This window comes from Gekko japonicus, unplaced genomic scaffold (assembly GCF_001447785.1).
Source record: "Gekko japonicus isolate JY-2015 unplaced genomic scaffold, Gekko_japonicus_V1.1 scaffold111, whole genome shotgun sequence".
Lineage (NCBI taxonomy): Eukaryota > Metazoa > Chordata > Lepidosauria > Squamata > Gekkonidae > Gekko > Gekko japonicus.
In genome coordinates, this window is record NW_015171505.1 from 1,236,850 (window position 1) to 1,248,964 (window position 12,115).

At 43.8% G+C, this 12,115-nt stretch overlaps 1 protein-coding gene across 3 annotated transcripts in view; it reads right to left on the reverse strand.

Moving 5' to 3' along the window:
- Nucleotides 1-4,209: 4,209 nt before the first annotated feature.
- The window catches only part of ZFAND6 (zinc finger, AN1-type domain 6), a 139,325-nt gene continuing 131,419 nt past the window's right edge, over nucleotides 4,210-12,115 (reverse strand). For all 3 annotated transcript variants that reach the window (XM_015419252.1, XM_015419253.1, XM_015419251.1), the window contains exons 6-7: nucleotides 6,446-6,559; nucleotides 4,210-4,422 (exon numbers count right to left, since the gene is read on the reverse strand). In XM_015419252.1, the coding sequence (XP_015274738.1) occupies nucleotides 4,274-4,422; nucleotides 6,446-6,559 (263 nt within the window). In that variant the 3' untranslated portion in view covers nucleotides 4,210-4,273. The remainder of the gene's footprint in view (nucleotides 4,423-6,445; nucleotides 6,560-12,115) is intronic.

The following is a 12,115-nucleotide window of genomic DNA, read 5'->3' on the forward strand; positions in this document are numbered from 1 at the left end:
GTTTTTGTCAATGAACCTCCTCAGCTCCTCTTTCTCGGCAGGGCTCATTGAATAGACTTTACCCTTGGGCAACTTAAAATCTGGTAGAATGTCAATAGTACAGTCAGTGTTTCTATTGGGGGGGGAGCTCGTCTGCTTCCTCCTCCTCGAACACTTTGGCCAAGTCTCTGTATTCCAGCAGGATGGATTCCAGCTCACTTCTGGCCAGGCAAGCTCAAGCCGGTTGCCCCATCAGGACATCCCCCCACTCAGGATTCCACACATGCGTCTCGCACTGTGCAGGCATGAAATGTACCATTCCTTTGGTCCACTGAATATAGAGCTCATGGCCTATATAGGCCAGGGGCTCCCTAACACAATAGCCATGGGATTAATGAAAACACCCATTTTTCCCAATGAGTTTCTGTCCCCATCACTATAGGGATAGTCTATGGTGGAGCCGTCCACCTGGGTGAAAATCAAAGGTTCTGGCAGTCTTTGCACTGGTACCCCCAACCCCGTGACTATGGCCGGGCTTATCGGGTCTCTAGTGCACCCTGAGTCTATGAGGGCTCGCACCTGTACTTGAGTTCCCATCTCGGGGTTAATGACAGACAGTCATGAAAAATAAGGGGGTATTGTTGCTCACCGATTGAGGTGCAGGGGACTCTCGGGCCTTCTGTTTTGCGCCCTTCACAGCAGGTCCCAGCCTTTTCCCACTGGCTGGGGGTTCTCATCTCCGTTGGAGAAGGCACTGTTGAGTGTTGCTCCCAGCTGCAGAGCTTGAGGTTGCTTAGCCCGTGCTCTCCCCCTTTCACCACAGTCTCTGACACTCTCCGCTCCGGCGGCTTGCCCGTGGGGGGTGTCAAGACCTTAGGGTAGAAGGCAGCGTGGTGTCCCAGCTCTCTGCATTGCAGACACAACCCCAACTTCATGCGTTGATCTTGCACTGGCTCCTTCCCCTTGGGTTTGGGTCCCTTGGCTTGAGCTCTTGGGGTCTTTGAGTAAGCTTTAGCAGTCAGGAGCGTTATCATGTACAACCTGTTCTCCGCTTCCCCCGCCTCCTGGATCCAACCCGCCAGGGTTACGGGATTCACACTCTGGAGCATGTTATCGAGGATCGCGGGGCTGAGTCCCACACAGTACTGTTCCACTAACATGGGCTTGGGCCAGCCTTGGACTTTGGCTACGTACATTTTGAACTCATCCGAGTATTCACGCACCGTCCGGCTCCCTTGCTTCAGCACCCGTAGATTTGGGCGTGCCTTCTCCTCCACCATCAGGTCTTCATACTGGCAACACAGGGCCCACATGAAAGCCTGAACATCCCGCCGTTCGGAGCCCCTGAGGTTATGCAGCGCAACATACCAGTCAGCAGCAAGCTCCCTCAACCAGGTATCAATATAGTCCACCCGGTGCTCATCCGAGGGGTAGAGGTGGTCCCAATCTCTGAGAAACTTGCTTGCCTGTAAATACGCGAGGTTTTCTGGATCACTGTCAAACGTTGCATCCAAAAGCTCCTTGGGCCATTCCAACCTCAGCCCGGGGGGGGGGGGGGTTGCCCCAGTGGCCCAGCACCTGTGGTTGCTGAACCTGTACAGGGGCAGCCACCGGCTGCTGCAGGCAGAGTTCATGCTGCACCATTGCGGCTACCAGTCGAGGGATATCCAGCACCATTTCCTGCATCTCTTGCTGGAACTCTTCCCATTGAGCTTGAAGCTGGAGCTCTCCCCCTGCCAGCTGTTCTTCCGCCCGTTCTCCTTGGCCCTTTTCTCCCAGGGCTGGGAAATCAAAACGGCTGGTACCACAGACTTGGGGACTAGTTGTCCACATCTCTCGGGTCTCCGTGGAGAAGTTAGCCCAAGAGTAGGTGTCCCAACGCAGCTTCTCCCAGCCGCACACTCCCGTGGTGTCAGGCACCCCTGTTGAAGTGGGTACCTCTTCAGCTGTAGAAGCTGGGGCTTCCCCATTGCCCGTTTCACTCATGATGAGGTACGGGATCAGGAACGTAAGTAGAGTTCTGACACACTGTCAGAATCTTGGAGCAATCAGGAAACAACAACAGTCCTTCAAAGAAGTGTCAGTTTATTGATCCAGTAAAGCCAAGTCATCTATACACTTACAGTGTCAGAACTGAGAGTCAAAGCGGGAAAGAGCAAATTATATGAGGTTCAAAGCAGGAGCTCCTGAGGGACTGGCCCAATCAGGGGAACAGCCTTAGCGCACCTAAAAGTAATGAATATACCTTCCCAGGGAAAGCAGAACAGCAGACACCAAGGTCAAATAGCAATAAAGCAGTCTCAGAGAACTGAAACCTAAAATACCAAACCTGAGAAGAACTCCAATTCCAATTCCAATAACCTTTATTGGCATAACAATAGCTTTATTGGCATAACAACTCCCCACCACCACCAGCTGCCTTGGCAGCGTAGCTGACATATAGCAGGCATGAAATTCTGAAGACCAGTACCACTTTGAAGTCTAACAATATTTATTCCAGCATGAGCTTTTGTGAGTCACAGGTCACTTCCTGAGATGCATCTCAACTGTAACTGAGGAAGTAAGCTGTGACTCACAGAAGTTTGTGCTGGAATAAATGCTGTCAGTCTTTAAAGTGCCACTGGGCTTCTGTTTTGTTTTGCTACAATGGACTAACATGGCTACCCCTCTGGAACTGTCATGAAATCCTGAGTCTCTCCATCAGCCTCTCCCCCCATCCCCCATTCAGCAGCTCAGTGCTGAATCTGTCACAGACTAGAAATGCTTGGACTCACAGAACATGAACTGGGGTACCACCTTGAAGTTGAAGCTCATAGCTCGGGGGTAAGGCACAACTTTGCATGAATAAGGTCTCAAATTCAATCCCCCAGCAAATTTGCCTCTGATGTTTTCAGGGATGCAAGACTCTTTTGTGGCCAGAAAGATGGAACAAACTACATCCCAAAACCAACCAAACAAGAAAGGCCCATGCAATTGCCTCCAAGTCCCAAATTTTTAAAAATTTTATTTAATCAAAGTTAAAGACACGGATGAACATAAATACAATACAGTTAAAACTTCAGATCATTCTTCATATTGGTATACATAAAGACCCAATAACATAAATCCCAAGGAAACCTGCAGTCAGCAATGAAGTGCAGACAATCTCCCAAACATGCACACGTGCACACACACACGCACACACACACACACACACACAGGAGGGGAAAGACACCCTTACAAGTTATCTCTGAAAAGGAAAGAAACCCCATACAAACTTCAGTGCACACACACTCATTACAAATGATTCATACATAAATAGGTAGTGGGTGCAAACAAGCTACTATGCTAACATATGTATAAACCTTTGTTAATGGGGGGGGGACGACAAAAAAAAGAGCAGCCATGATGATTAAAATACATTCAGTTACTGATCACTAGTTGTGCCGTATGAGGAGTTATCCAAAAAGGGAAATCGTGCTGCAGAGAAGGGGGAAAAAAGCTATATACAAAGGAAGTTAATGGCCAGGTAAACACATGCATGCCGTGTATTGGGGGAACACTGCCGCTTTGCCAGTATAGTTTTGTGTTTGCATTGTAAAAGCCCTGTGCACTAAACTAAAGGAAAAATGGTCTTTAAAAGGATAATACTTTTATAGCAATGGTGTTCATTCAATGGCCCAAAGCAGACACACGCAGTGAACATCTCAGGTGTAACGTCTGCTTAAGTCTTCAGCTATAGGAAAAGAAAATTTCAACAAAATAAGTGTTTGGTTCATGTTCTAAAAAGGAAAAAAAAACCGATCTATGTATTTTGATGACATGCATGATTCAAGATACACGTCCCTAAGTTCCTGATAAACTTTCGAGCAAGGGAAACTTTACCTAAATGTATGCATGCCCTGTACTGGGGAGGGAGGAGGAAACACTGCCGCTTTGCCTGTATATTTCTGTGTCTGCATTGTAAAAGCCCTGTGCACTAAATTAAAGGAAAAAATAGTCTTTAAAAGGATAATATTTGCATAGCAATGGTGTTTGCTCAACAGCCCACAACAGACACACACAGTGAACAGTCCAGGAGTAACGTCTTCTTAAGTCTTCAGTTGTAGGAAAAGAAAACCGTAATAAAATAAGTGTTTGGTTCATGTTCTAAAAAGGAAAAAAAAAAGATCTGTGCATTTTGATGACATGCGTGATTCAAGATACACCTGCCTAAGTTCCTGATAACTAACGGGGAGGGGTGCAAGGAAGGAAGCTCAAATCAATTTCATCTGCGGATGGTCAGAAATTTTAATATTCCGGCCAGGGTAGCAGTTCAAATCTTCTGAATCTTTTCACCGACAACTACAGGATTCTCTTTTCTGATTTTCTCAGCTGCATCAGCTTTGTAATTGTAAGAGCAACTGTGGACATCTGAGTAACGGTGTACACCACAGAATATGTTTCCACACCTGCATTCAAACCCTGTGAAAAGATTGCAGGTATTAAGGATATGCAGTATTAGGCAATACAGGAGAGTTAAAAAGAAGTTATTGTATGTTTCCATCCACACCCTCTCAATGAACACAACCCCCCAATTGGAATGATTCCCCTGTGTACGTTCCTAACAACACATAAATTGGCCTGATAAGTGGGCACCACTTCAACTACTTTGTTGCAAGACCAATCAAAGAAAAAATTCTTCATGCTAGGGTTGTCACCCAGTTAAAGAAATCTTAGCCAGGTAACTCTAGTTTTAGTTGGATTGGTTGTGCTCTCATTGGATTTTTGATAAAAGTTTAAATGTGTTGAAGCAGCTCTCCTAGAAGAGCCATTCCTCCTCCTCCTCAACACCAGGAGGGATTTCTGTTCTAAGAGGGCATTTCCTATCTGCAATATTTGTATATATCTTTACTTACTTTGTATTACTTACTGTGAAATATACCACAAACATAATTTTTGCATTCAGAGCTTTTTCACATCTGGAAGTGTACTTTTTATATCTGATTAAAATGGATTCAAAGGACTTTAAGAAATGAACAATTCCATCAAATGCATTTGACATCTACACTCTGTTCCGAATCTCTATGCTTTGAGTTGTTCAAATCCTTTGATGTAATTATTTTTTTCCTTGATTGGAGAATGATAACAATGTTGGGATCTAATCCTCAGAACAAAGCTTGAGTCCAGTGGCACCTTTAAGACCAACAAAGTTTTATTCAAAGTATACAAAGCCAACCAACAACCAAAAACCAACACATTTATTCAAAGTATTCAAAGTTTATACAAGCACATTTTGTCAGACACACTAATCCTGACACTGTAATCATTCTCCAGTCGAGGAGCGGGTACAGCTTGGTGCATACTGACTATCTCGAGTTTAATCCCTGTCTGCTATCTATGTATATGAAGATAATTAGAGTTTACAGTGGGATGTACACATTCCATAGCTTTATTACAATCTTACAATCTATTCAAATCTTATTTCCATAGTACCAAAATAAGTGTATTTAAGAGAAATCTCAAAATTCATATTGTTCTAGTCCCAGCCATGGCCTTTAATGCTTACCAGATGACTACAATACAATGGAACATAATGGGAAAACATAATATATGGCAGTATTGGAGAGAAACAACCCATCCTCCATTTGCTCAACATTTTAGTAAAGTCTTCATAGATACTGCAGGGGCTTCTTGTTCCAAACAAATTTAGCTATTATTTATTTACCACAGTGATCGAATTTTAGGTGGTATAAGAACTGGCACATTACAAAAGGAAGTGATATAAGCTTGCACACACATTGATCTGCAGAACAGTAAATGGAATAGTTCAAGATGGTTTTTATAAAAGGGAATTAGGATCATAATTAACTTCTGTGAAAAGTTGTTGATTTTCAGTTCTGTAGCATTGTTATATATCCCTTACTGTTTATAGTACGTATTGTGTAGTTTTTAGTGCCGCGTTCTTTATTTTTGTAATGCAGTTCTATTGCTCTGTTAGTTGTATTTTATTCTTCTTATTGCATTGTTTAAATTTGTGTACACTTTGAGTCTCAGTGAGACATATAACTATAGATGAAGTGAAATAAATAAATACACAAAACGTACCCTAGGACTATATTCTTCTTTATGATGGCTGTATTTCCCAGCCAGAAAACATGGCCCCTAGCTGCTGATCTCACAGTCCAAATTCTTCTTGGTAGACAGAGGGGGGAAGAAGAAGCTGCAGGTAGATGTGGGGGCTGGCTGATGCCAACCCCCAAATGCAGCTGTTTCACTGAATTGCAGTCACTGAGAAAACATAATCCACATTCAAGGGTCTTTGCCCTCAGAAGCATGGGGTCAGTGAAATCACACACAGGAACTTAAAAAAACCCAAAATACACCTTTTAGGTTGAAAGAGATTGGTAAGCACCAAGCCTTGCTTTGAATTAGCAGCCATTAACACTTCCTGTTAGATCTGGCCTCACTTTTCTTCATTCCATGACTTAAGTTTTCATTAACTTACCAGTAAGACCAACCTTCTTCCGGCACATGAAGCAGCGAGATTTTTTCTGTTTTGGTTTATCAAGCAACTTGTCTTGTTCTTCAGAGGAAGGCTCTGCACTATCTGATGATGAAGCTGACAGGGTAGGGGGAGAGGAAATCCAAGCAAGTTTTTTAAAAAAACAGGCAGAGACAAATGAAAGCCAAGACAAAGCTGAAGTCCATTTTGCAATTTCAGATCCTGTATGTTTGCAGCCAGATTCTCCTTCAAACTCATGGGCATGGCCCCTGCCTGGAACCTATGTAAGATTTTTTTTTAATCACACAGCAGCATTTTTTCTAGGGAAAAAACATATTCTTTTCATGCCTCCCTTATGACCATGAGATTTTTTTAAAAAGTTGTTGAATTGAGGTCTATTTTTCAGTTAAGAGCCTAGGATCCATACTGGATCCAGCATGACTGCTGGAAAAGCAAGTTAATGCAGATCCAAAAACCCCCCACTTTCTTCTAACTCTGTCTAGCCTAGAAGACTCTGCTGATCTGGCTACCTGGATCCATGCCATGGTAACATCAAGACTAGACTACTGTAATGCACTCTACATAGGTCTCCCCTCAAAGTAAACTCAGAGACTTCAGTTAGTACAGAATGCTGCAGCTTGGTTATACCCAGGAGCTAAGTGGAGCATGTATATTACTCCAATTCTGCAGTCACTCCATTAGCTGTCCATCAGTTACTGGGTTCAATCCAAGGTACTGGCTATCACATACAAAACCCTTTGCGGCCTTGGACCCTCAAATCTGCAAGACTGCCTCTCTCCCTATGCTCCACCACAACAGCTTTGCTCATCTGAGCAGGGCCTTCTGCAGGTGCCAACCTAAAAATGGGCAAGGACAACAACTGCTAATACATGTGTTTTCTCTGGACCTGTTTTCTCTGTTGTGGACCTGGTGAGATCAGGAAGGCCATCACTCTCCTGGCACTCCACTAACTATGCAAACCTGAATTAATTAGGAGGGCTTTGTTAACATGTTTTTTTTTTTTTAAGTGGGGGGAAATTGCACCCAAGATACGTTAAATTGCCCATATGAATAATCTTCTTGGAATGACCACAGTTACTCTACAAAATGCCTGTCTCCCTTCGGGTCACTAAGCCTAACGCAGCCCAATCCTTTATGGGAGCTCAGAAACGATAAAACTTCCCGTTTTGTACTGTTTCCCCAGCACTACTGACAGATCCAGTAAGGCACAGGACTTTGTTTGGCTGGATGATTCAGAAAGACATAAGCAATCCTGCTCAGCTGATTCCAACTGCAACAGCCTAGTTTCTGGCTTCTCATCAGTCATTCTTTAACATCTTTCCTGAGGACCACAGCCAGTTCGGAGAAGGCTGTTCAAAAGCTTCTGAACCAGTGTGCTATCACTGCATTTGTCCCTTGTAGCCCCAATCCAACTATGCTGTGGGTATGTACAAGCGAAGAGGAGGGAGGAAGAACAACCATGCCTCAGAGTCCCTACTTTCTTTCAATGGCTTTATGACAGCTACTTGAAGACATTAATTCTTTTCAATTTAAAGAACAAAAGAAGTAGGCTGTATCTTCAGGATGCCGTAGAAATCTCAAAAGATACCTCAGACTCTTCAGCCTATTCCCTTATTCTAAATTGTGGTTTTGGAGAGCACCAAAAAGTGTAGAGGACATCTATAGGAGATCGACCGACTGCAAGAACTACCATCTTTGTTCTATAAAGATCAGCTGCCAGGACACTGAATGCATGCACCAGGCCATATGTAAAAAGAGAGACTGAACAGAAGGAAGTGACAAAGTTTTTCATATACACCAACACATGACTCTGCCTTTAGCAGTTGCACTACCTCAATTAGGGCCATGTCTACTGTAAACCCCTCCAGTACCTCCCTTGCTGCCCAAGATCCTTTAATTGGAGTTGCAAGGGACTGAAATAGAGATTGTTTGTGTGCTAAAAGCTGGCTTTTTGTCTGATGAAAAAGGGAAGAGGAAGGCTCCTTTGGCTGTCAAAAATGCTATGCCTGCAATAATGAGAACTACATTAACAAAAGCCATGAGGAACAGAGGAGGTAGTGAGGAGCAGGTCTAGGCAAGACTGAGCTGGAGAGCAGGCCCTCAAGTTATTGCCACTCTATGCACACTGCTGGGATTCAAAAGAACTGTGCTGCTCTATGTCCACCTCAAGAAAGCTTTGGATTCATGTTTCTCAAACACCAGTGCCCCTACCACAGAGTAAACCCATCTGGAAATGTGAGGCTACTTCTGAAACAGCTTGCATAGTTCTCTTCTCCTCTGTTTTATCCTCGGGTTAGGCTGAGAACATGTGACTGGCCCAAGATCACCCAGCATACTACCGTGGCATAGTGGGGATTCAGTAGTGAGTCTCCCAGATTCTAGTCCAGGGGTCCCCACCCTGATGCCTGTGGGCACCATGGCACCTGCCTACACCTTTTGTGATGCCTGCCAAGTGTTTTTGAAAGTGGGTGAGGCTTCTGACTGGAGCTTTGATTGTCCGTATGAATTTTTAAAATGTTGCTTTGAGAGCAGCTGCCACCACAGCACAGTCACTGTGTGACTGAAGGTAAGCTGGGGCAACCCCATTTTGTAGTTGGCTCCACCTCCTGCAGCAGCCATTTTATGGCTGTGTCCACCATGCTGTACCAAAATTCCAAAGGTGCCCACAAACTCAAAAAGGTTGGGGCCCCAGTCCTAGTCCAATGCTCTCCCCACCACATCACAGAGACTATCTTCAAAACAGGCGGATAGGGAAGGGTCAAACACACCACTGGGTGAGTGCAAGTCCTTGGATGCTATCTAATGGTAGCTGTTTGAATCCAGCTGCTGAGCTCCATCATAGTTTTCTCTACAGGCTTTGTAAATGGGGCTGAGTTAATGACACAGTTGACATTTAAAACATGGTATTACAGAGGATTTATATAATAAAGTATCTTTGCAACAGTCATAAATATATAAATATAAAGCCAACTGATTTATTTTTTTAAAAAAGCACACTGGATTTGTTGGCACAACTCAGCATGTCTCCCCCTCTTCCCACTTGCCTCTGTGCTTTCCTTGCTAAGGACAATCACTATAGTGGGGTCAAACCTGTTTCAATTTGTCAGGTCAGCTCACCCTATTGATTAGCTGGGGCTTTCTATTTCCCAGATGTCAGGGTACAAAAATTAGAACATCCATGCTACGCAGGTGGAGACACGTTTTTTAGAACCTGGAGATCTTAAAGGAGCAGCAATTACATTCATGTTTTCAAATCTACAGGAAAGAAGCTTCAGCTGAGTAATGCTGGAAAGGCCATATGTAGTCCTATAGGACTGCAACAGCTCATGATCTCATTGCTTAATGGGAAAGGCACAAAGGAACAGAGAAAGGCAAGGAATATGTATGGTTTGAATATATGAAAAAGAATCTGACAAATTAGGCAGGGGTGAAAATAGCAAAATGTTGCATGTAATTTATTCCACCCTTCTACCATTTTTGCATAAATAGATCCTGTATAAATATGACTCTGTATTTTTCTGTCCTACTGAATGACGGCATACAAATGACCTTATTAATAAACCTCTAATGGAAGGATGGGGAGGAGAAGTAACTAATGCCCCAAATGTCCCAGGAGGGAAACATGGTTGTATTAAAAAAAAAAAAAACCCTTAGCAAAATCACATGTAACCATTGGGATTAAAACATGGTGTGTTGTCAGATTCAAAACTGCCCCTGCCTAAAAATAAATGAAACAAAATTGAGAATTCCATAAATTGAACCTTCATATTCTTCCCAGACCTTTACTCTGTTTCCTAACGAAGTCAGTGTGCTGCAGTGACAGTCTAGGAACTGGAAGACTCAAGCTCAAATCCCCAAATTGGTCATGGAAGTTTCCTGAGTGACTATGAGCTGGTCCCACACTCTCAGCCTAATCTACTTCACAGGGTTGTTGTGAGGATAAAATGGAGGAGAAGAGAACAATATCAGCTGCTTTGAGTCACCACTGGGGACAAAGACTGGGTATACATTTACTAAAATTAAAATAAAATAATGGATGCATTAGGAACACATGCCCAAACATTTATCCTTTGTTTCAAAGAAGGGACTTGCACTCTAGGCTTGAATGCAAATTAGATGTTTCTGTAGGGGCAAAGATTGCTGCAGATGGAGTGTGATTTTCTTGCCTCCCTCTCCCATGGCAGCTGAAAATGCCTCCTTAAATCCTGTTCTTGGAAGAGAGGGGAGCCCCAGGAATAAGATTTCAAGTGAAATTTTTCTGCTGATGCAGGAAGAGGGAGGGTGGAAAATCACAGTCCTATGAACATAAACTCTTCCAGCTATGGAAATGTTAGCCTGTATTCACTCCCCTCTTTACGTATTTGGTTGTACTAGAACAAAACCTCCTTTATATTAAATTCACCCTTCAATCAGTTTAGATGTTTGGAGTGAACCAGAGGTTGAAATGCACTAGAGAGTCAATAACCTCTGGCAAGGCCAAGGGCTTGTGATGGTTGCTCTCCCTCTCTCTCTGCACCCAAATACAATACTTTAAATCCAGTGGCAGGATTGGTTCCATGTACAACATATTGATTCCTAATCCATGAGTTGAGACAATCCTTCAAGGGATTGTAGTTGCAGTACTATATAACTGAGCTTTGAAGAGGAGGAAACCTCGTGAAACATATCCTTGAGACAAGGTGTCTGAATTTTGAATTTTGATTGTCCAGTAACCACTGCAACACCCTTCAATAACACCCATATCCTAGTTCTTACTGGGGCGATGGACCCTGTCTCAGCTGTGCAAGTTTAGACTGCAAGTGGTGGCTCACTTTACCAAATCTTCACCTATACAGAATGTAGTTATTTATTTACTTTATTTATATCACACCTTTCTTCCCAATGGCAACACAAAGTGGCTTACATAATTCTTCTTTCCTCCTTTTTTCCCTCACAATAACCCTGTGAGGTAGGATAAGCTGAGAGTGTGTGACTGGGCCAAAGATCACCCAGCAAGCTTCTATGGCAGAGAGGGGATTCAAACCTGGCTTTACCCAGATCCTAGTCTGGCACTTTAACCACTATACCACATTGGCTGTCTATACAAAAACCAAGAATCCAAACATGCAGAAGGGTAGCATGGCAGATTGAGGACTTCTGGATCAGCTTCTCCCTACTGCGTGATGTGCTAAGGACAGAGAGAAAGCAGAAAGGCTCAATGCCTATTTTGCCTCAGTTTTTTCCCTAAAGAAGAGAACAGGCTCATCTAGAGATGGTAGTAGGCAAGGCAGAGCGTCCGGGCTGCTGGTTGACATGGACAGAGAGGTAGCTGAGAAGCACCTGGCTGCCTTGAATGAGTATAAATCCCCCGGGCCAGATGGTATGCACCCAAGAATGCTCAAAGAACTTTCTAGAGAGCTTGCAGAGCCTTTTCCCATCATCTTCCAGACCTCTTGGAGGACGGGAGACATGCCACAAGACTGGAGGAGGGCAGATGTTATCCCAATTTTCAAAAAAGGGAGGAGGGCTGACCCAGGGAAGTGCAGGCCAGTCAGTCTGACCTCTGTCCCAGGGAAGATACCGGAGCAGATTTTATAGGGGTCAATCTGTGAGCATCTAAAGGACAACTTGGTGATCCGGGGAAGTCAGCACAGATTTTCGCCCAACTGGTCC